Source organism: Melanostigma gelatinosum (assembly GCF_949748355.1).
Source record: "Melanostigma gelatinosum genome assembly, chromosome: 5".
Lineage (NCBI taxonomy): Eukaryota > Metazoa > Chordata > Actinopteri > Perciformes > Zoarcidae > Melanostigma > Melanostigma gelatinosum.
In genome coordinates this window covers 2,675,029-2,699,424 of record NC_136638.1, presented here as the reverse complement: position 1 = coordinate 2,699,424, position 24,396 = coordinate 2,675,029, and the positions used below count along the sequence as shown (strand labels likewise).

At 43.4% G+C, this 24,396-nt stretch overlaps 2 protein-coding genes across 5 annotated transcripts in view; one reads left to right on the top strand and one right to left on the bottom strand.

Annotated features, from left to right (window-relative positions):
- The first annotated feature begins 523 nt into the window (after positions 1 to 523).
- Positions 524 to 10,101, top strand: hars (histidyl-tRNA synthetase). Of its 3 annotated transcripts, XR_013772019.1 has the most exons (15): positions 535 to 665; positions 2,044 to 2,451; positions 2,624 to 2,713; positions 3,664 to 3,783; positions 3,889 to 3,984; positions 5,222 to 5,347; positions 5,462 to 5,569; positions 5,941 to 6,039; positions 6,240 to 6,333; positions 6,805 to 6,932; positions 7,119 to 7,391; positions 7,746 to 7,862; positions 8,955 to 9,101; positions 9,509 to 9,627; positions 9,914 to 10,100. XR_013772019.1 is itself a non-coding variant. In XM_079269284.1 (14 exons), exons 2-14 carry the CDS (start codon positions 2,344 to 2,346, stop codon positions 9,566 to 9,568), a joined length of 1,566 nt encoding a protein of 521 aa, XP_079125410.1. In that variant the 5' UTR covers positions 535 to 665; positions 2,044 to 2,343; the 3' UTR covers positions 9,569 to 10,101. The 3 variants fall into 3 exon arrangements, 2 of the variants coding, with proteins under 2 accessions (XP_079125411.1, XP_079125410.1); XM_079269284.1 differs by having other exon boundaries at positions 9,509 to 10,101; XM_079269285.1 differs by lacking the exon at positions 2,044 to 2,451 and having other exon boundaries at positions 524 to 665; positions 9,509 to 10,101.
- A 1,577-nt stretch (positions 10,102 to 11,678) lies between these two features.
- immt (inner membrane protein, mitochondrial (mitofilin)) overlaps positions 11,679 to 24,396 on the bottom strand; it is a 21,711-nt gene continuing 8,993 nt past the window's right edge. The window contains exons 5-14 of one of the 2 annotated variants that reach the window (XM_079269273.1): positions 23,760 to 23,852; positions 23,029 to 23,178; positions 20,078 to 20,211; positions 19,522 to 19,625; positions 19,181 to 19,316; positions 18,319 to 18,448; positions 17,208 to 17,431; positions 16,905 to 17,036; positions 16,478 to 16,607; positions 11,679 to 12,698 (exon numbers count right to left, since the gene is read on the bottom strand). In XM_079269273.1, the coding sequence (XP_079125399.1) occupies positions 12,091 to 12,698; positions 16,478 to 16,607; positions 16,905 to 17,036; positions 17,208 to 17,431; positions 18,319 to 18,448; positions 19,181 to 19,316; positions 19,522 to 19,625; positions 20,078 to 20,211; positions 23,029 to 23,178; positions 23,760 to 23,852 (1,841 nt within the window). In that variant the 3' untranslated portion in view covers positions 11,679 to 12,090. The remainder of the gene's footprint in view (positions 12,699 to 16,477; positions 16,608 to 16,904; positions 17,037 to 17,207; positions 17,432 to 18,318; positions 18,449 to 19,180; positions 19,317 to 19,521; positions 19,626 to 20,077; positions 20,212 to 23,028; positions 23,179 to 23,759; positions 23,853 to 24,396) is intronic. The other variant, XM_079269274.1, reaches the window with a different exon arrangement.

Sequence of the window (24,396 nt, the reverse complement as noted above, 5' to 3'; positions counted from 1 at the left end):
TAATAAATGAGGAAAGTTGTTTGTGTTCCTTTTGTTGTTCAGTCTACAATGAACATACATTTAAACCAGACGGTGAATCAGAAAACGAATCAAACATAAACTAGAGTTTTATCTGATCCGTCTTCACTGTTTAACGTTACATGTTGAAAAAAATCAGATCAGTCCGATCGGCTGCAGAGTCCACTCACATAACTGATGAACAATGAGGGGGCGTGTCGGCCGTTAAAACATTTCCTGGAAGGCTGTTCTCGTGCGTCCTCGCTCATGGCTCCTCGGAGGTCCCTCCTCTCTCCTCGAGCCTCGCTCCTCCGAACTAAATAAGAGCTTTGGGACGGCCGTCAATATGGCGGTGCAGAACGACTTCCAGTTAAAGCGAGGATCGAGGAGCGAGGAAATACAAATTAAGAGACTTGGGAGTTGCTGTTTACCGTCGCCAGGAAGTATTTTACTTCGAAAAAATTAATCGCAAGCTTTACGTGTTTCCGTATCCGCTTTACGCGACTTCAGTCCTCTTGACTGCTAACGTCGCTGAGTGGCCGGTGTGAGTAGCGGTGCAAACACATTCATGAAAAGCCATGGAACACAAGGCACAGATACAAGAAGCGATTAAAATCCAAGGGGAAGTCGTTCGGAAGTTAAAGTCAGAGAAGGCGAGCAAAGATCAGGTCAGTACTGAGAGTAAGCGCTGATCTTTAATGGTGATGTTAATAAGGCGACTTCTTAACATGCGGTGACCAGCGTGTCCAATTGGCATTTCACGTTAGGTTGAGAACAGGGTTGCTTTAGCCCCGATAAACGTAGATTACCGTAACTCATTCTGCATAGCTAACGTTAGCTGGAAACCCCCAGATCAAACAGTTTGTTTCATTATGGCTTTGGAATGTTGTCCATAACTGATTCATTGTGAGTCAATTCGTTAATGTCCATTAATGGTTACGTATATTGATGAAACTCGTATAATGAAATATTTTCATAATTTGTCATTTATATGCCGAATTAATTGTAAAACACCAATGATCTAGAACACCTCACTTGTTATGTTGCTCAGTGATAAGCGAGTCAACTCTAAATAGCTTTTAATTTGAGCGATACTTGGAGTAACCGAAGTATACAAACGACATAGCAGCTTGCTAGCTCTACGCACTGGGGGCTCTAGCTAGATATTTGGCCTGCTAACACACACGCTGCTTTAAAAATGTACATTTCAGGTGATGTTAGAAGGGACTGCTCGTCACTTTGTTCCTGACGGTGATTTCATTCAGCCAGACCGGCTAACTGCTAGCTTGCTAGTCGCCTCAAATGGAAGGGCTAGCTAGCTATGGCCCCGTCCACTAACCGCCCTCCTTAGTTGTGTCGACTTGAGGTTAGCTAAGTTAGCTAGCTAGTGTTAACACCGACTCAAACTCCAAACACGTTGGACGTTTTAAGAGAACCCTGTCGCGATTCGTTCAGACATGAACTTTGACTGTGTGTAAATAAAACATGTCTGCGCATAGGTTAGCAGCTGATGCAATAGCTCTCCTTATTAACGCAGGCAGGTGTTGTGTGACACAGCTTGTGACAATTTAACGTTAGAATAGGTAGCATTAGTTAACCGGGTGTCATCAGTTGCCACTATACCAGTAATGTAAGGTGTCTTTATTATCTGCCAGCTCACGGATTCTTACTGAAGACCAGCTCTATGTGCCGCTTCTTGTCTCCGCTGTTTGAAACTACTGGTCCTTCCACTGGTATTTAACATCGTCCTCTGCCAAAGTGCACCATAGAGGATGTTTCAGCAGGTGGAGGAATTCTGAGTTATTGTGTGACATAAATGCTTCTGAATGAAAGTTTAAAACCTTAGCGATTGAAAGCTAGAGTGGTTTCTCAGTTGAATAGCAGGCTCGATCAGTCTCCTTTTCAGGTGTTTTTTCTCTGTAAGGTGTGTGTGTGTGGCTGGCTTCTTTGATTGACCTGGTCTCATGTGATCTCATGTTCTGTCCTCCACGCGATGATGATGATGATGGTGATGATGATGATGATGGGTGATGCCCCCCCCCCTAGTGCTAGGGTTGCTTACCACTTTTCTCCTGTTCTTCCTGCCTGACCGTCGATGACCTCGGCCTGCCTCACCCTTCATCGTCACCATCATCTACCTTGCTTCCTGCTGAATCCAACCCTCCGGGACATCGTTGATCAACTCACTTCCTGGTTCTACTTCTACTAACTCTTGTCATTGGCTGCTGTGGCTGGCCCTGTACAATACCACTGGACATTGCTGTACCCATGATGCACTCCTGATCTTTTATCTGTCCAATTCCTGGACTTGTTTTTTATATTTTTTGTCCGTGCTGTGCGCTGACCATGCTGGGCATGTTCTGTGTTCTGTGTTCGGGCTCTGGTCTGATGGGCTTTCGGGCGGCACCACTGGTCCGATCTCTGCATTCTTTCCCTGGGATCATTGTGGCTCAGGTAGGCCTCTGGTGCTGTGTGTGTGTGTGTGTGTGTGTGTGTGTGTGTGTTTGTTCCTGTAATATTATGTAGCCTGTACTTTTACAAGTTTCTTGCCAATGTTGACCAACGCAGTATGGCTTTTATGCAAGTGTTCACAAAGTACTTATCTTCTGGTGTGTGTGTGTTGCAGATTGATGAAGAAGTAGCCAAACTGCTGGAGCTGAAGGCTCAGATAGGAGGAGACAATGGCAAACATCAGTTTGTCCTCAAGACGGCAAAGGTAGGACCACAGTTCTGCTGGATTCAAACACACACATGCTGAGTGTTGATATTGCACTGTTGCAATAGAAAACCAAAAGGAGCCTGTGTTAATGAGACCAAATTCATACCTGGTGTTAAAATATGAACAGTTTCTGGACACCTTTTGAATCTTGGATATCTATTTGGACAAGGAGAAACGCATGGCAATGAAGGTATACATGCACAAGTTTCAGTGTGGCTCGCATTGTGATCAGATCTCAGCCTGGTGTAACTTCCATCCACACAGTTTGAACACATTCTTACGTTTTTTGTCAAAGGAGTCCGGTGGCTTTGAAGAGAGTGTAGATAACAGCTTCAGTTCGGTCAGAAAGGGCTGTCGCACGGTAAAATATTGTAAATAAAGTGCACACTGAAAGTGATTTTTTTTTTTTTGACTATGCATAAGTACTTCATATGACACCACTTCAAAAAAATCCAAACTTTAATACAGAGTGAAAAGCTCTTAGTTTGGTTCAAGCTAAAGTGTTGAGTTGTTGTTAAAATATCTCATTGTTGTATATCACTGTTGATCTTTTATGACCATAACTTGGTACAACAGAATATTTCCAAACACAGTTCTTTATTTTAATCACAATCTGAGCCTGTTATTGGTATGATTACATTGTGGCCTGTTAGCAGCTGCTGTTAGCATCGTTTTCCCTCTTCGTCAATTAGACACAAAAACATGAGAAACTAGAATTCAGGTTGAAAAGTACTGAAGTTACCCGTTGACTTGAAAAATGCCACAAACGGTAACTGACACCAAGCTACAGAACAAAACATTGTTATCAGTAGTTTGTAATGTTCTCTCAGCCAGTGGATTCACTACAACCCTGCTGATGGATTCTCACCAAATAAACATTTATTTCAAGCAGCTGAAAATGTACTTGCCGGTCAGATTGAAACCCAGCAAATGTGTTTCTGTGTCAGGGAACGAGGGACTACAACCCAAAGCAGATGGCCGTCAGAGAGAGAGTCTTCAGCACCATCATCGGCTGCTTCAAACGCCACGGAGCAGAAACAATCGACACACCTGTTTTTGAACTGAAGGTACATTTTCACAACACAATTGGAACAGGTTTGCCGCTCGGTGCATGTGAACATTAACGTCTTGCATTCAAACACGGTATCTTGTGATGTCCCTGTGGTGGCCAGGAAACGTTGACAGGGAAGTATGGAGAAGATTCCAAGCTCATCTACGACCTGAAGGACCAAGGAGGAGAGCTGCTGTCCCTCAGATATGACCTCACCGTATCCTTCAAAGACACACAGCCAGGAGCACCAGGAACATGGAGGAGACCCACTGTTCAGTCTACACTCGATAACTGGACTCAACAGATATGACCTGCTCATGTCAGATTTCTCTTCAACACACAGACGTCTTTGACATAAACACTGCAACCTCTTCACACCCTGTTGGTGGTAGTTCATGTTTTAAATTAAGATGCTGTCCGGATATCACACACTGCACCTTCAATGTTGTCTCAACACAAACGACAAATCTCAAATGTCAGTAAAAAGACTCCTATTTCCGAGTGAAGCTTGTAAAGTCTGGCGAACACAGACATCAGTTAAAGGTAGCACTGGATATCGGTCTGACGGCGGGTAAGAATCTGTGCTGCTGGGCTTCAGGAGACTCTTCTCTGTGAGCTGCCCGCTGTTTACCGTCCAGACTTCAGATGTTGGTGTGAGAGACAACATGTACATCTGGATTCTTTCACGAGTAGTCACTTTACAAGTTCATTTTGAACCAATAAAAATCTAAATCCTCGTGGATAGCCGGTGGGTTCCCAGATTACAGACAGAAATGACATGCCGTCGTGTCAATAAGATAAACAACATCAGGCTATTTAGTTAGTTTAATAAAAGAAGAAGGTATAGACCTTTTCGATAGGGAAGGGAACCTTAAATGACTTCTGTTGTGATCTGGTGCTGTGTAGAAAATAAAATGAAATAAAATGAACTCGACCTTCAAGGGGGGGGTGGAGGGTGCCCCCCCTGACACTGGTCTGGACTTCGATGGTTGGTGACTTTATGTTAACTACACATCCACAGTACTCAGTGGATCAAAGATGAGTTAAGTCATTATGAACGGGGCAAACGGCTACATCCACTTTAGAACGAGATATATTTGGCTGCTGGAGGAAACTCTGGTACAGTGTGTGTGATTCTGCAGACACATGCCGGTTTTTTGAATAAGACTTAGTTTGAAAACAGTAATTATCCATTTGTCCGTTGTCACGTTATGGTAAGTTTTTATTCATTGAAGAAATATGGAATTACATTTCATCATTTGGTCCCTTTATTTTCAAAGGTGTACTTTCATTACAGTCATTTTAGTCTTTTCATCGTGAAAAGAAAAAGTTGTCAACGAGTACGGCTTTAAAGTTTTTGTTGATGAGAGTAACACTGCCACATAAACTCATGTATTTGGACTCCCTCCATCAAAGCAAAGAGCCGTGTGTTGTCCTTGACCCGCCCTCTTCAGGTGCCCTTTGCCCGCTACCTGGCCATGAACAAGATCACCAACATCAAGCGGTACCACATCGCCAAGGTCTACCGCCGCGACAACCCGGCCATGACCCGCGGACGCTACCGAGAGTTCTACCAGTGTGTGAGTCGTCCTCCGATACATATGTTGACTCCTGACCGGCACCACGCAGCGAACATCTGGTCCGACCTGACTTACTCCACTTAGACAATGAACTAATGAATGTTTGTGTTTCAGGACTTTGACATAGCAGGGCAGTATGACGCTATGATTCCAGATGCAGAGTGTCTGAAGATTGTCTATGAAATCCTTAGTGGGCTGGACCTCGGAGACTTCCGGATCAAGGTGTGTCACGTCCATTCACTAACATTTACAGATGAAACTTGTAGACTGGTCAGCAGGTGTCATCTTAGCTTGAACTACTGGACTTGGACACACTGAAGTGAAGATTACTTCACTTCAGTGTGTCCTAAACACAGCCACCAGATCTCATATCGCCCCTATTTTAGCGAAGTGAATTTAACATTCTATTTCTGTATAGCTGAGCTTCTCATTCCTTACAGATCAGCCTGTAGCCTCTGATAAGGCCACTAGCTGTTCCCTGGTCCAGGCCGAAGACAGAGGGGGACAGGGTGTTTGCTGTTCGGACTCCAACCCTTTGGAATAGGAGCTGTATAATTAAAGTTGTTATTAATTATCACATCCTCGGTGTCCAGGTCAACGACAGACGTATTCTTGATGGAATGTTTGCTGTGTGTGGTGTTCCAGATGACAAGTTCCGCACCATCTGTTCAACAGTGGATAAACTGGACAAGGTATGTCAACATGCTGAGCTTTTCAGTTCCAGACTCAATGATGAAAAGCTGAAACTCCATGTAGTCGACCTAGTGACATGGAGACAACACTTTGAGACTAAACAGACGGACTGTGGTTAGTGTGATGAATCCTTCGTTCCCATCTTCTCCCCATCAATCCTCAACATCTGGCTTTGACCCATCTCCTTGTCCAAACCCAGATGCCCTGGGAGGATGTGAGGAAGGAGATGGTGAATGAGAAGGGCCTGTCAGAGGAAGCAGCCGACCAGATTGGGGATTACGTCAGTTTACAAGGTGAGACTTTACCCAAATGCACACAAGATGTGAGTGGCATGTTGGTCACTAGTGAGGCATTCCTCCGTTCAATCTGTTTTGTTTTTGCCTTTTTGACAGAGGACAGTGTAGAAATAAGGAATGGGGGGGCGCAACAAAGGTCCCACGGCTTGAATTGAACCCAGGACATTTATTTATTTATTTATTTATTTTATTTATTTTTTTTTTTTATTGTACATTGTAACCAACTTTGACTTACACAAAAATAATTACAGAGCTTTGTTGGTCCTTTTTGCTCTTTATCATTGTTGTGAGCCTGGATCCCAGCAGCAGCAGCAGGCAGGTGATCTCATGATAAACCCACCAACACCAGCTGTGGGTTGGTGGAGACCAAGAAGGAGCTAAATAACAGTTATTATTCAAGAGTATTGGACTTGCATTCACCAGGTGTACACAAACAGATGTGTAAATAGGCACCCGTGTGTGTTGCAGGTGGAATGGACTTAGCAGAGCGCCTCCTCCAGGACCAGAAGATGTCTCGCAGTAAGCAGGCCTGTGCTGGCCTGTCCGACATCAAGCTGCTCTTCACCTACTTGCAGCTCTTCCAGGTCACAGACAAGGTGAGACATGCTGTCATTCATGCATCCCATACAATTTCTTCCACAATAATGGTTATGTTTTCATGCACTGAAATAATTTCTTTGTCATCATACCTTCTACTTTCTTCTCTTTACAATGTAACTGGTATCTGTCTGTTCTGATCTGGTATCTTTTCTGTCTTTGCTCTCTCCTCTTCATCGTCTCAGGTGGTGTTTGACCTCAGTCTGGCTCGGGGTCTGGACTACTACACAGGAATCATTTATGAGGCGGTGCTGACTCAGGCGGGTGTGGCCCCGGTGTCCACTGAAGCCCAAAATGGGGCGCCTGCAGAAGAGAGTGTGAGCGTGGGCAGCGTGGCCGGCGGTGGTCGATACGACGGCCTAGTGGGCATGTTTGACCCCAAGGGTAGGAAAGTGCCGTGTGTGGGCGTCAGCATCGGCATCGAGAGGATCTTCTCCATCATGGAGCAGAAGGCTGAGGTAAATGCGTCCGCTGTGATCTGTTGCATAGAAATGACTATAGCCTCTTTGAGGAACATCACAGGGACTAAATGAAGTTCTGGGGACATATTGTCCCCTAAAAAGGACCTGGTCAGGAGAGAGTACTTTCTCAATGTACAAGAATGGGCTGAAGGAACCCTCTTAGTTCCTTGAAAACGAACCCCAAACTAAAAATACCAGGAACTTCTTAGTGGAAACGCAGCTTTACAAGAAAACCTAATTTTTCTGACAGTTATTCTTTTTTTTCTGTTTGAATTGTTCCTCAGGTCGAAGTGTTGTACTAGTATCAAGTTTGTGTAGATGTCCAGACTGTAACAGTGTTGTGTTGTTCAGGCCTCAGCAGAGAAGGTCCGCACCACAGAGGTTCAGGTCATGGTGGCGTCGGCTCAGAAGAACCTGCTGGAGGAAAGACTCCAACTTGTCACTGAGCTCTGGAATGCTGGCATTAAGGTGTGTGTGTGAGAAGGAGTGTTTGTCCTGTATAGTTTTCGTTCCTTTCATAACTTTGGTCTCTTGGCGAACATGTTGTCAGCTGATACAGCCGACTTTAAATTAGTCTGGGAGCACATGCACTTTTGTGAAGAGGTCATGTGTCCTGACCATCCCTTCCACCACAGATATCAGATTAACCCCTTAACTTCACATGATAGTGTTTCATATGTGTTCTTCTCAAAGTGAATTAGTTTGAATTAACTACATCTATAATATGATATCGGTATTTATTAACTACTATAATAACTTTTAGGTCAGTCCCAATGACATGCATTAGTTACCTCTGTTCAGTCATCATCAGTCTGAATGTGGTGTTTTCCTCATGGCTGGTTGTGACTTGTAAATACAGCAGCTTGTGGCTTCAGTTAGTAGGTTCAGCTGAAAGCAGTTGAGCTGCAGTTTGACCTCCAGTAGACCAGACAGGCGTACCAGTACGGGAGCAAAGTAATGTACTGTGGACGTATTTTAAAGATTCAATCTCAGTTATATTTTCAGCTCGATGTCAGATAGCACTTTCTGTCCAGGAGGCAACCTCCGGTTCTGCCGAGTAAAGCCGATGAGGAAGTGTCTTAAAGTTGCATTCTATCTACTGACCAGCAGGGGGCGACTCCTCTGGTTGTATAGAAGTCTATGAGAAAATGACTCTACTTCTCTCTTGATGTATTACCTCAGTAAACATTGTAAATATGAGTTTATCTCAAGGTTCAAGTCAAAGGCAGTCCCTCACATGGAGGTGTTTGTAATTTCACCATGGAGTTTTTTTGTGTCATATGTTGTTCAGGCAGTACTGGTAGTGGACATTTCTTTCAGTGTAGGGATTTTTTGCAGGGGACGGTTTGAAGGAGGTATGTGATTTGGGAGAGAGAGTAACTTGGAAAGATCTTTTTTGACAGCAATGTATTTTTTTCGCATAAATTCCACAATAAATTTGGTTTTGATCTGTGAGCCCCACTCTGTTCTAAGATACACTGCAGTCATTTAGAACTGACTATTAAGACTTAATTCTGAAAAGTACTGTCAACTGACTCCTGTGTGTCGGCATATATCCAGGCAGAGGTGATGTACAAGAAGAACCCCAAACTGCTGAGTCAGCTGCAGCACTGCGAGGAGTCTGGGATCCCACTGGTGGCCATACTGGGAGAACAGGAGCTGAAGGATGGAGTGGTGAAGCTCCGCGTCGTGGCCTCCAGGGAGGAGGTACGAGTCCTACAGAACACACACACAGAAAAGTCATTTGAATTGAATTTATTTACATTAAGATGGACGATATGACAGCTTCCCAAAATTAAGTAAAAACATCTCGATCGCCAGTATAGGTCGTAACCCCGCCCCCTCTATGTTAGTGTAACCAGCTGCCTGGCTCTCGTGCTAACCAGCTGTCGCAATATAGTTAGAAACTCTAAGCTAAATAAAAATAGTAAGGTAGCATGATGGAGGATTTCAGTACCACCAACCAGCCAGCCTTGATCTAGTTCTCCAAGGGTTTATGAAGAGGGGAGTGAGGAGCACATGGCTCACACCCTTTGTGCCTACACACACTAGTGTTTACATGGTCAGAACTTTGTTTCAGGACTAACCTCACTGTCCTTGTCTTCTCTCCACAGGTCGATGTCTCCAGAGCAGCTCTTATAGAGGAGATCCGGAGGAGGACCTCTGAGGCCTAGTCCTCCCCTTCTGTTCAGCTTCAAACAGACACTCTGCAGAGCCTCACACACAATCTCTGGTGTGTTGCACTCTTACACGCTAAAGCCGTGACTCTAAGTGTGAACATGAAGAGCTTCTTGAAAGGAAACTCCGTCATAAAAAACTCATTCTAGAATGATTTGTTGCAGTTGACATGAAATGTGTTCTGGATTATGTCTAAACGATACGTTCTTGCTTTGTGTCAACATTGTATAACAGTGAGGAACGAATCATTGATGTTAACTATTCAAGTCGAGGTTTCTTATTTTCCATAAAGCTGCTGGAGATCAGATTCATGAGCTAAATATTTTTGTTCATCTGTCCAGGACCAAGATGGCTGACCATGTTGGAGACATTTACTTCCTCAACCATCACATGATTTACTGCAGTTCAACTCCTCACAAAAAAGGCTCATGTCTGCCTGTATCAAAGATGGCTGTACTGCAAGTGTCTGAAATAAACACATCATTCTGCTCAATATCAAGCAGCTGCTGTGTTGATACAACGTTGTGTGCTTTTGTGTATAGACACTAGTTATTGTCACTGTAAACCCCCCCCCCCCCAATACTGTGATATAGAGTTTGGATCATATCACCCATCCCTATCCAAACTACAGAAGACGGAAGACTTTTTTTTTTTTTTTTTTTTAAAGATTGAGTGATTTCTTCAATCTGTTACATTTGCTTACGTAACATTACAAACATTCATAGTGCGAGCAATAACCATATCACTTTGTAAACTTTTACACTTTTAATCAAAAGCTTTGACAAAAATATGGATTCCTTTGATGGAATGTTTGTTTGACAAAGTTATGCTGGAAATATTCACCTAACGTTCTCATACATCCCTAGGTATGAATGTAAGGGCCGACTGATGGAGTAGCGCGAGGAGAGCATCTGAATTACATCTCCATGACGGATAAAAAGGTTTATTGAACTATCATGGGACTTAATTTCTGTTTCTCGAAGGACAGCTTGTCATCGAGCCATAAACCAAGGTTATATATATGTATTCGTGCTGGGTAAGTTAACGCATTGATTAATTAACGATAATTATTTTATCGCGCGTTAACGCATTTTTTAAATTCATTATAATTTCTTTTTTCTTTTTTTATTGGACGAGACAATACATATACATAAGAGGATGACAAGAACAGTGGGATAAAAGCCAGCAAACATCCTATAGTGTGTGCATGTCCTTGAGCCTTTTGAGATGGGAAAAAAATACTTAAACAAAAAAAAACAGGTAAGTATTTTTATTTAATTATTATTGTAACAGACTCATGTTTATCATTTTGTATTGGAGATATGTCCCTTCAGGGTTGCAGTAGAGAAAAGGTGTGGTTGATGTTAAATTGTAATTTCAGGTCCTCCAGCAATTAAATGCTCTATCTTAAAAGTTCTAAAAGGGTTGAGACATAAGATGCAGCATAATAAATCCTCTGTGATTCAAAGTTGTAAAAAACTGAAACATGAGGAAGAGTGAATAGAAGCACTATAAGCCTGAATAATATAAATATATAATTTTGCCAATATATAATATTGCCCAATTTAATGTTCGGTTCCAAACAGTTATGTTCCACACACTTTGTTCAGTGTCATATACTGTGTGACCTATGTGAGCAGTCTGTTCGTGTTGTCCTTTCGTCTTCATGCAGAAGCAGCAGAGAGCCACAGAACTGGACCCAGAGAGGACTGGACCCCGAGAGTCTCCTTTCCTTTGTCTTCTACACATTTGACTGCACAGCTTGTGACTATGCAGTCAGATGTGTGACTTGTGAAGTCCAAAGACCTGATGGAGGCTTCTTTGTATACTCTGTCCACACGTGGAGAACCAGCACCCTAAGTGTTGGCTGAAGGTATTTTAATCTTGTTCTGCTTTCTCTTGAGCTGATCACTGAATTAGACATCAAAACATGAATGAAGTTGTATATGTTTGTTCCTTAGACTCCACAGGAGGTGAACACCAGCTTGCAATGAGTGACTGTTATTGTATCAAGTGACTCAATAGACCTGATCATCTTTCCTCAGTCTTTGGAACAGTGATAGTTGTGAAGGAGGAAATAAAAACTTTGAACAGACAGCATAGTAGTTGATGATTTATTGGAACATGTGCAGTGTTGACAAAACAAAATGCAGCCAGACGTATTCTTTAACGAGTCTTAGGCTTCATTCAGGGTTAGCGAGGGGGGGAAATAAATACCTGAACCAAACCAGTGTATCTGAATTGACAAGACTAGATTGATAAGTGCAATAATTCAATTATTCAAAATATCCTCCATAGTGACTTTAAAACGATTCTGTTACTTATGTTACACCTGAACATGAATCACTTGGTTAACTTCAGTCCCCTTAAAGGAATACACCACTAACAATCTCTAGTGAGCATCAAACACTCCCCACCTCGCCACCTTTCAAGCCAGTGGAGACTCCTTGATACTCAAAAGAGGGACTTTCAGTGGATTGTTCCTTTAAGGGTTGCCAGGTTACATGAGCGTGGCAACCTACGGAGCCTGGGTGGTTCCTAACCCCACAGCATTTGCATAAGCAGACAGCAGACTGACCACCTGCCTAGTCTCCAGTGTGAGTCTGGCTTCAGTCAGCCAGTCCTCCACCACTCTCCTGGCCTCTCCTCTCAACTGGTTCACCAGTTTAGCTGCCAACTCCAGATCCCCATGCTCTAAGCAGAAGCTAGCATACGACAGAAGCTTGAACGGGTCTAAATCCTCGCTGCCCAGCTGGCCGGGTGGGGCTTCCTGTTTGGCCTCGAACAGCAGCGCAGCTTGAAGGTAGGACAAGAAATACTGGTACAAGGAGTTGTGAGTTTCGTCGACGAGGGCGACCCGGCGAGCCAGCGATCGAAGGGAGTTGAAGCGGGCACGGAGGGAGGCCTCGCTGTACACGCCGCGCTGCAGGGATTCTTCTGGAAGGGCCGTTGCCAGAGCCAAGGCAAAGTCATTGTCGTGGCAGCTGTCTCGCACAGCCTGAGCAGCGCCCTCTAGAGGCATGGTGGGGGAGTCAGCATCAGCCATCTTTAACGAGTAGTTAAGAGCCTCCACAGAGAGCCACAGCTGGTGGGCTTTACGGGCCTCCTCCTCTGCTACCACATGACCTGCAATTAAAAGACAGGAAGGTGTTTACATGAGCCCGGGGATGTGAAGTGTCCAGATGTTGTACTATTCTGCCATTAGTCCATATATTTAAATAAATCATAAACAAACCACTGGACAGTGTATATATGCTTCATATGTTTGATCAAACAGACATTATTATATCTGCATTTATCAGCAGAGACCAAGTAACTCCTCTCTCTCACTCTACAGTCGTGGACGGACTGCATTTGCAACACACAATCATTTAATATTTGTGAACATGAGCTACTCTCAAAGTGTCAAACTTGTGAAGTCATCTAGTAGAACATTTGGATAGGAGACTAACAAAAGGAAGTCAAATACAACTAGAAAATGCATTTCCTGCTGAAAATGCATTGGAATGCTGAAAGCTGAAATGAATCTCAAAAACATTGCTGAAAATAGATATCCAATTAAAAACAAAATTGCAAAAAGCTGAATAATTCAAAAAAGTTGAAAGATTACAAATATGAAGTTATATCACCCCTCTCCTGAAAGAGCTGAACATTGAGATTCGAACGGTTTCTTTAGCTTAAAAGAATTCCAGCGGTAGTGATATTTGTTGTAGTAGTAGAAGTTGTAGTAGAAGTATTATTAGCATTTGAATAAGTACTAGTTGTAGCAGTAGTGATATTTGTAGTAGCAGTAGAAGTTGTCGTCGAAGTATTCGTAATTAGAAGAAGTAGTAGTATCAGTAGTCGTAGTAATAGCTGTAGTAGTGGTCGTAGTATTTAATATAACAGTAGTAGAATAAGTAGTAGTAGTAATAGTAAAGTCAGTTTTTGAAGTAGCAGTAGTACTAGTAGCAGTCATACTAATAGCTGTAGTAGCATTAGTACTGGTAGTAGCAGGAATAGCAGTATTAGCAGTTGTGGTATCAGTAATAACAGTAGTGGTAGTGGTAGTAATAGCAGTAGTGGTAGTAATAATATTTATGGTAGCAGTAATAGCAGTAGCAGTAGTAGTAATAGTAGCAACAGCAAAAGTTGTAGTAGTAGTGGTAATACTAGAAATATTAGCAGCAGTAGTAGTTGTGACAGTATTAGTAAGAGCATTCATTATTTCAACAAAAAAGCCTAATTTTGAGCTAAACGTTTAAATACAGTGAATCCATGAGGCTTTTGTTTTGAAAGGGTGGGGCTGGGTGGGGGAGGGGAGACATAATCATCATGTTTGACACACATAAACATGTTATTAAATGACAGGCTTCATCACAAGCAGTTCAGTTAGAATTCACTCTCTGGGGCTTTTATTTTGAAATGGGGTGTGGGGGAGAAGGTGAGAGGAGACAGAATCATAATGTTAGATAAACACAAACCGGTTATTAAATGACAGGCTCATCACAAGCATTTCAGTTAGGATTCATTCTGTGGGGCTTTTATTTTAAAATGGCGTGTGTGTGTGGGGGGGGGGGGGTTGGAGGAGGGGGGAAAGACCTCTAAAGATCCCTAAGACCTGAATGACTGTATGAGAGACACAGAGAGAGAGAGGGAGAGGAGCGTATGTGCGCGTGTGTCTGTGAGTCTGTGTGTTTATCAACATCACTAATTGGCTCAATCGCGAACACCTGTGTGCCTGAAGCCATTTCATGGAGATAAAAAAAATTCTCCATAGAGAACCCATTGAAAATAAAAAGCTTAATAATTCAAAAGGTTTAAAGGTTAGAAATATGAAAAGTCATAGCACCCCTCTGGTGAAAGAGCTGAACATTTTAATAGTTGAACGGTTTCTGTAGCTTAAAATATGAAGGAGAAGAAGAGGTGGGACGGAAGAAATAGAAGTTGAATAAAGATTCGAAGAACAATAGTTGGAATGCTGTTAAGCATTCCAACAATCAGTGTTGTCAGTTCTGAAACAGAAGTACATTGCTTGGCAACAGTTTGGGTCTGGTGATGTCGCAATCTGAGATTTTGAAACCACGATTATTATCGGAGGAAATATCACAATTTCTTGGTTTTCACGATTATTAAATCATAATATTTCTAATATAGCGAATGAACTGAAATATTTTTCATCAGCTTCTACTGATTCCAGTTATTTTGTAGAGTATAACATCTGGATATAATGTTAAATAGGATGAAGGTGTAGGAACACAGTCCTCCTCTGTTGGTAGTATGATATCCACACATTATTATGGACTACTGCTGGCCCACTTTTTTGGTCAACTCTTTTGGTCCAGCTTAGTACGATAGCAAGTTACTGTTTTTGACCTTGACTTCAGCATAAAGTGCTGGATGACTATTTTCAAGATGTTGGAATATATTCAAAGTGTTGGACCTCTTTGCAGTCACTTGTGGATGGCACGCTTTGCAACTAAATACCCATACTCTATAACAACTTCCTGGCGGATATTGGCGGATACATACGTTACGTGATGTTGACTGATGTTTTTATATCGATATGTTAAAATTTTGAATTTTCAACCCCAGTCCCTGGGATTGGTTAGTGTTCTGATAACAACGATGCTCTATTACATCAGATCAATGTAGAACACCACTTTCCTTCTTCATCATGTTCTTTGTTCTGCAACAGGAAATAAACTGGGACCCTATGACCTTCCCCTGGGTGTCATCTATGGGTACATCCCAAGTCTCTTAATTGTCATTTCCTCGCTCGAACCGGAAGTTGTTCTGCAACCGCCATATTGACGGCCGTCCCAAAACTCTTATTTGGCTCGGAGGAGCGAGGATCAAGGAGGGAGGAGGGATCTCTGAGGAGCATGAGCGAGGACGCACAAGAACAGACTTCCAGGAAGTGTTTTGACGGCCGACAAGCCCCCTCATTTTTCATCAGTTAAGTGATTGGACGCTGCAGCTGATCAGACTGACTGGAGTTTCATACCAGAGTGAAGAAAGATCACAGATAAAACTCTAGTTTTATATTTGATTCGTTTTCTGATTCACCGTCTGGTTTAAATGTATGTTCATTGTAGTCTGAACAACAAAAGGAACACAAACAACTTTCCTCATTTATTAGAAAGATTTGTCTTTTCATGATCTGATATTTCCCTCAATGACTTTTATTATGGATACAATTAAAGTCAGAGCACTGGAGAGACTAAACACTTTTTACATTACTCATCATTATTTCATTCAGTCACGTCAGGCTGATCATTCCTGAGTGTCAGGTTTGATGAGTTTTATCATTTCAATTTAACCTGAAACATGGAGCCTAATACACTTATTCCAGTATTCAAGAGAAACTATAATCATAGTTTGGGTTAATTAATGGCGTCACAATCTGAATTTCAAAACGTACAGACGCATTCTGCCGGTAGAAATCGGTCCTGTGCTTATAAACAGAACAGTTTGTTGAAGAGGTAACAGACTACAGAGAGAAAACACCTCTACAGTGATGATTACTGTGTCTTCATTAGTTATTAGTATTATTAGATACTATTATTAAGTACAGTGAGGGAAACGGGGATGCAATTAAGAGACTTGGGATGTACCCTATAACAAATCTCTCTTCCAAACTTTATACTTGATGACATCACAAATTAGACTTTTGGCATACAGTTTTGGGATTTGGGAGATTTGCTCATGTTAATAATGTTTTTGGACTTATTAGACCACAGGAAAATAACAGATGAATTTTGAAAATGGGCGTTGTTCCCCTTTAATCATCCTGCATCAGGACCTCCAGTATTTGGAGCAAGCTCCAATATGGCTTCAGTGTCAACTACAGTTAATTAAGATTCAGTGTGTGTGTGTGTGTGTGTGTGTGTATATATATATATATATATATATATATATCTCACTGTCTATGGCCTCCTCCATCCCCTTCACTCTTGCGTAGGCAGTGTTCATATCCAGAGTGAAGTTATCCAGCTGTTCCTGGCTCAGCTGGCGGTAGTGGGTCTCCTGCTCCAGCATCTTACTACCCAGGACCTGAACAAACACACCGCCCAGCGTTGAAGGTGACGTGCCCACGACTATGCCAGTTAAGTGGATGTGTGGATGCTACAGGCACCAAGATGGCTGCATCTGTTTACGTGTCCTGGCCACACAGAGTCCTCCCTTACAGAGTTTGAGTGCAGTCTTGCTATAATGATTTAGTGAGTTATGTGATCAAAGAAGAACAGTAGATACAGTAGTACTGACGTTCAATAGACACATCATTTACTCATCGGTGTGCTCCAACTTTTGGATTGAGTGTGTGAAGAATGTGTGAGGCAGTGTGGAGACCTGCTCAGCATCAGCTCTCAGCTCCGTCTCCTGGACTTTGAGGACATCTTGGACGTGGTCCGTGTGAGCAGCTGCCTGACGCCGGAGCTGAGTCCTCATCTCTGCCTCCATCACTTCCCTTAATTCAGACAGCTACACACACACATTTCGTTCTTGACAATAACATAACATTGATAATAACAGAGACAGCCTCAATGCATGGCTGTCTGAGAGGATGTTTGTGCCATAGCACCGTTACATCTTGGTGGCTCCAAATGCAGATCAAGGTCAGCAAACCCTGAACCGCTGGTGTCCTGTCCTTACCTTCCTCTCCTGCTCCAGCCGGGTGTCCTCCTTGACGTGCTGCACGGCGGTGAGAACAGCTTTCTCCAGGGCTTTCTGGTCCTCCAGCTTCTGCTGCTCCAACGATGCATCAATGTGGATCTGCTCCCTGACTCTCTGCTCAGCCAGCTCTCGATTGAGCTGGTCAATGCGACGGTGTGCGTGGGCGATCAGGGCGTTCAGGTCATCCGCTGACAGTTTACCGGCTAACGCACAAAGACACAAAGTTATTTTCCAAATATGTTTTGTTGGAAGAACTCTACTTCAGGTGTTTATCTTTATGAGAGAGCACAAGTGCATCAGAGTCCTATCCCACATAGATAAAGAGGATACACTATGTACCAGTGTTGACAGTAGGCCCGTGTGTTGGCAAGAACCTTACGATACATTACGTATCATGATACAGGGGTTATGATCAATATACCACGAAAATGATTTTAGCTGTCATAGCATAGAGAACACACTACCATATGTATACAATCTGAGTAATAAAAAGTTTACTTTCATGAAATCATAACAGTGTGATCCGAGTCCAACATGATAGCACTGCTCTGAGCCTCTGTCTGCCGTCAATCTTTGCATGTAAATTATCAATTCAAAATCAACAGTGTTTTAGAGAATTTAAGTGTCATAAAACATAGTAGTGCAATACTCAAGTGTATCAATGTTTTGTTACACCCCTAAATTGCAACTAGAGTATTCGTAGACATCAGTGGGGTGATGGGATCAGGAACTTTGGAATTATATGTACATTTAACACGTTTCTCATAGAAATGCTACATTCCACTTTACATGATTTGTTTTCATGTGTCACAATCAAATATGCCTCTAACATGAAAACAGGTGTATGTTCTGTTCGGTTGCTGGAGGAACTCTTTATAGGCCTTCCACGGGATGGATTCTGCCCACCTCCCTTTTGGACTGGAATGTTTTGTCAAATATGTGTTTCCTGTTTGCCCGAGTGCGTCTGAGGATTGCTTTGTAATCAATCGGAGACGCTCACGCGAGCGTCTCCGATTGGCGCGGTTGGGGCAGTCGCAGGCACCAGTTGCCTTCGTCCCCCTAAGTACAGTGTGTCTGTGTGTGGTCTTACTGAGTCCCTTCCAGTTGGCCTGGATCTCTGGAGTGAGGCTGCTTACTTCCCTCTGGAACTGTAGTTTGGCTTCATTAACCAGTTCACTGTACTGGGTGACAATCTTAGATTCTGACTCTGCAGACTGCACCTACACACACACACACACACACACACACGATTTTAAGCAGCTTTATGTACTGACATTGCACTGCATTTCTGTTGAGTAATGAAAACGCAGAGGGAGCTGATTTCCATTTAGATCTATGTTCCACCCTCACTATTCATATCTATTTATTGATTGAACCTATATTTATCCGGGATAGTTGCACTGAGATTTAAAGTCTCTGTTCTAAGAGAGTCCTGCAGCGATGGGTAGTGACCTGAAGAATGTCTGAAATGAGTTTCCTCTGTGGGTCACTGGGCTCGTTGTGCAACCGCCGAGGCAAAAAAATCACCATTTTTTCATATGGAGTCATATCAGTCTCAATATCATACAATATAATATGAATGCACATAGACGTTCTTATCAATTTATTTAAGGATTTATATATAAAAGACTCGCCACACAAATATTTTTCAATGCACACAAAAATATAATCCCCAAATACAATTTAACAGTATTTGAAATTTTAATGAAAACATATTTAGATTTTGTTACATTTATATACAAACTGTGTGTGTGGGCATTTTTGAGACTCCCATGGCTTGACTCCATTTACAAATGCATTAAAGGGAATTATCTGTAGCCAGATCAGATGGCTGCTTCCCTTTCAGCCAATCACATAAGTGTAGATTCAAGGGTCTCATTCAATGCAATGCAGAAATACCCTGAACAGTATTTTCGTCTGGTTGTACAGAATGTCCAAAATAATGTCCTTACCTTTGTGACCACTTTGTCCAAGTCCACCACCATGTTATGGAGATTCTCCTCTGCTGCTAAAACCAGTGGGCGAACAGCAGAGACCTTCAGCCCTTTAGACTGGTCAATCTCTGACTTGAGACTGCCCAGAGCTTCACTATAGGGGGAGAGAGACGGGAGAGAAGGGGTGAGGAAGAGGACGGAGTGGAGCTGTCGTGTATCATCACAGAGCCAAGACCACATATCTGAAGAGGGAGAGGATTGTCAAGATCTAGTATGATAAACTCGATGCGATGAGCAAGGATCTGTCTGATTCAGCCTAGCAGGTGTGTGTGTGTGTGCTTAGATATACGTCTTCTTACTTGGCATTCAACAGAGCAGTTCCAGCAGCATTCACGGCGGCGGTTCTATCAGCTAGAGCAGCTTCCAGATCCTTCCACTGGGCCGACTTCTCCTGAGGTGGGACCTGGATTTGATATGAACTGTAATCAGTCTACTGCAGAGCAATCATGATCCGCATGAACAATGTTGCATGACAGGAAACACTGGTAATGTTTTGTAGTGCAGTGGTTCAGGCATCTGATCAGGATGCTTCCTGAAAGCCTCCCATTAGAGCTGGTGGGACATCCCAGGTAGGCCCAGGTCACCACCTTCTGCGTATCCGGGGGCCCTGCTGCCACCACGACAGGGCCCCCGGATACGCAGAAGGAAATAGATGGATGGAGATCTTTAAAGGCCTTGTGTAATGATCCTCATCTCTACCATCATGGTGGAAAGTCAATGGTGATAATGATGGAACTGATTAATACATAACTGGAGCCTCTGGACCCAGTCCCTGGGTCTAACACTAAAACACACCAAACCACATGGATCTGATGACATTTTCCACACCTGTACAAGTGGCACTGTATTATTTACCTCTGCTTCCATAGCCTCCTTCAGTTTGTGTGTGTGCTGTGCGATAGCCTGCAGGGCTGCCTCCTGAGCTCCAATGGCCTGCAGTGTCGCTTTAGCCGAGCTGGCCAGTGAGTCCTCAAGAGTGGCTGATACAGCTGCAAAACACACACACACACAGAGACAGAGAGCGAGAGCGAGTGAGACAGACGTGAGGTAGGGAGAGAGTCGAGAGTAGAGGAGATGAAGCAGTGGAATGTTCATACCTCCTTCTAAAAAAGCTAATCATCGACATCGGCCAATAAAAGAATTGTAATGTTTCTGAGAGGTTAATGTATAGATTGAAATTGTGAAGAAAATAAAATGACATATATAAATATTAGGGGTGTAACAGTTCACAAAATTCACGGTTCGGTACGATACAGTGGAGCCACGGTTCGGTACAGTAGAAAACTATAAATGCAGAGAAATGTACTTTATTTTAAAATATATTTATTCATTACAACTAACATCAGAAAGTTATTCTTTGACTTTGAACAATGATGGAACTATACCTGAGTGACGCATCTTCTGGGGTGTCTTCTTAGCAACACATAAGCATAAAAAACAAAAACTGCTCCTTAATGTTATGTAGTATTGTTAGTTACATCTTCTCCATCATCATCTTAGTATGAACAATGATGGAACTAAACCTGAGTGAACGTGGCTCTTCATCTCCCATTCAGTGGTCAGGTGATGTGCGTTACAGTCAGGTGATGTGCGTTACAGTCAGGCGATGCGCTGTTACAGTCAGGCGATGCGCGTTACAGTCAGGCGATGCGCGTTACAGTCAGGCGATGCGCGTTACAGTCAGGCGATGCGCGTTACAGTCAGGCGATGCGCGTTACAGTCAGGCGATGCGCGTTACAGTCAGGCGATGCGCTGTTACAGTCAGGCGATGCGCTGTTACAGTCAGGCGATGCGCTGTTACAGTCAGGCGATGCGCTGTTACAGTCAGGCGATGCGCTGTTACAGTCAGGCGATGCGCTGTTACAGTCAGGCGATGCGCTGTTACAGTCAGGCGATGCGCTGTTACAGTCAGGCGATGCGCTGTTACAGTCAGGCGATGCGCTGTTACAGTCAGGCGATGTGCGTTACAGTCAGGTGATGTGCCGTTACAGTCAGGTGATGTGCCGTTACAGTCAGGTGATGTGCCGTTACAGTCAGGTGATGTGCCGTTACAGTCAGGTGATGTGCCGTTAGTCAGGTGATGTGCCGTTAGTCAGGTGATGTGCGTTACAGTCAGGTGATGTGCGTTACAGTCAGGTGATGTGCGTTACAGTCAGGTGATGTGCGTTACAGTCAGGTGATGTGCGTTACAGTCAGGTGATGTGCGTTACAGTCAGGTGATGTGCGTTACAGTCAGGTGATGTGCGTTACAGTCAGGTGATGTGCGTTACAGTCAGGTGATGTGCGTTACAGTCAGGTGATGTGCGTTACAGTCAGGTGATGTGCGTTACAGTCAGGTGATGTGCGTTACAGTCAGGTGATGTGCGTTACAGTCAGGTGATGTGCGTTACAGTCAGGTGATGTGCGTTACAGTCAGGTGATGTGCGTTACAGCCAGGTGATGTGCGTTACAGCCAGGTGATGTGCGTTACAGCCAGGTGATGTGCGTTACAGCCAGGTGATGTGCGTTACAGCCAGGTGATGTGCGTTACAGTCAGGTGATGTGCGTTACAGTCAGGTGATGTGCGTTACAGTCAGGTGATGTGCGTTACAGTCAGGTAGCTTTGTGTAACTCTCGACGTCCAGGCATCCGTTGTCAGAGCAGCAGCGGGTGCCTCGGACATTTGATTCTCCACTCGTGCTTTTGTTTTCTTGTACAAAGCGGGAATTAGGGTTTGGCTGAAATGGGCTCGTGAAGGAATTGTGTAACGGGGCTCAATAACATTCAGCAGGTTCATGAAGCTGCGTTTACCACTACAGAGTCCGGTCTCATGTCCGCCGCTATACATGTACCAATCGCCGTGGTGATGCTTTAGCCCTGTTCTACTCTGTAGTGAACAGCTGCTTAAATGCTTCGGGGAGAGTTTGAAGCGTATGTGCTGCTCCAGGTGTTCGTTTAGTTCCACTCACTGCCACACTGGGCTGATGTCTGTGTAAATGAGTTAACATGTTTGAGGTATTCACACTGATGTAGCCTACACTGTGTAGCAAATGCAACATTGCGTTGTTTTTTTATCCACCGCTCTCTCGCCATCGCCCTCATAGTTCACAGAGAAACCAAAGTGGCTCCAAACACCAGACCTGCAGGCCGTTGGAGGATCTTCTATTTCTGGTCTATAGCCATACTGCACCGAACTAGCGCTGTGTAGCCGCTACACTGTAGCGTGTCTCACAGCGCAAAAGTGCCAGACTGGAGTAGAACGTTTTTCTTTGGTGGTGGGCGTGTCAGAGAGCATGTGGGTTGCCAGTTTGAGAACAGTGGCTCCACCGAAAACATAATATTTCCCACAATTTAAGCTTCTGCATTTTCCAAATGCACTAGTATTATTATACTATTACTATTATTATTATACTATTATTATTATTATACAAGTATTATAACTTTTAATTTCTTTTAAATTGTTCTGTGTTTTTCTGTGTTTCTTGTGTTGCTGCCTGTCTTGGCCAGGTCTCCCTTGCAAAAGAGATTTTTAATCTCAATGGGACTACCTGGTTAAATAAAAAAACGAAAAAAAAAAAATTCTATTTCTTTAAATTTTTTATTCAAACGTATTGTTCGGTTTGTCATGCATACCGAACCGTGAGCCTCATACCGAACGGTTCAATACGAATATGCGTATTGTTACACCCCTAATAAATATGGTTTTCCATCATTTTTGTTGAAGTGTTACCATTATTTCACTACTTAACACACATTGACCCACTTATTTAGGTGGTTGACATGTCACTGCTTAATTATGTGTGCGTGTACGTGTGTGGCCAGCCTACATGCGAGGGTGTCCTGTTCCTCCTGGTCTTGTTGAGCCAGCCTGGCTGCCACTTCCTCTACTGGTCTCTCTCTCAGCGGGGCCTCTGTGTCAGGGTGAACCAGTGCTGTCACTGGAGGCTCCGTATGCTCGTGGCACTCTTTGCACTCCTCTAGAGAAAACATGCACAAACAATGTGACCTGGTTGTCTGTGGCTATGTGTTTGACTTGTGTTCACTGTGATATAACCCTCATCCTTTTAAAGATTTGGTTATTTTGGACCTTCCAGGTGGCAGTTTCTGATCTTTGAGTTGTCTGAGTTTCATCTATACATTGATCTAAATGTCCAAAGGTTGAATTTGTGCTTTTACTTTAAAACTAAGGTTGGTAGTGTTCTTCAAAAACATTGTTTGTCATATTTGTTGAAATAGACTGCTGCAGGAATGAGTCTTAAAACCAGGAAACAAGTCACCTCAAAGTCAATGTGTTTATTAATGGCTTTTTGGTTAGCTGCCTGTAAGGGCATAACAAATGAAAAGAAGGGAAGAATGCGCCTCAAAGTCTGTGCGTGGGAGATTGGGATCGGGCCAGCGCTGCAGACTTTCTAACCACATTTAACAACTTTCAGAGAGGAAAAAGAGTTGGATACTTTCTAAAACCTGGTGTGCTCTGTGGAGTTACTAAACATTACCAACCCGAGCTTTAAGATAGCAAAGCGTACAGCGGTGGAGAGGTGCAGCTGGATGGTGTTACCTTTGACTGCTGCTGCCTCTGTGTCACATGGAGCAGGGACTGTAGAGATCTCACTGATGGCTGAGATGATATGAGTAGCTTCTGCTGAAGCCTCTGGATGGGACATGAATACAGAAAGGTTACAGAGTCATTTTATGTTATTTTTACACACAGACAGACAGAAATATAAAAACCTGGCAACAGGGGCTGGTCCAATACCGGCCCACGTCCATTACTAACCGGCCCTCGCTCTGAGATCGCCGACCCCGACCAGATATGCTTCACAGAACACGTTAAATTTACTCTAATACTTAAAGTCAATAATCGCTGACTGATATTTGTACTAGTCCTCGCGATCTGTATTCATACTCATGGTTTCCATCTGTGAGCCGAAAGCACCCCTACACAATCACACACCCAGCATGCAATCTGCCCCAAAGAGGCGGGTCTATGAAGCAGTTTAGCCAATGATGCTTTAATGCTGATTAAAGATATAAATGAGTGACATACAATTTAGCCAATCAGCATCCTCAACTAGATTCAGCTTGGGGCAGAATCGATTCTTCCCCAAGCTGCGCGTTTCCGTCCGGACTAGTCTCTACAGGCGAGCGCTGCTCCTCCAAGAGCCGTTTGAGAGGAGAACTGTGGCGGAGAAACT

Coding starts and splice junctions, on each gene's coding strand:
- hars (XM_079269284.1), top strand. CDS start 2,344: ATGCTGGGCATGTTCTGTGTTCTGTGTTCGGGCTCTGGTCTGATGGGC. Junction 5,570..5,940: donor TCGGAGACTTCCGGATCAAG/GTGTGTCACGTC, acceptor CTCGGTGTCCAG/GTCAACGACAGACGTATTCT. Junction 6,040..6,239: donor CAGTGGATAAACTGGACAAG/GTATGTCAACAT, acceptor GTCCAAACCCAG/ATGCCCTGGGAGGATGTGAG.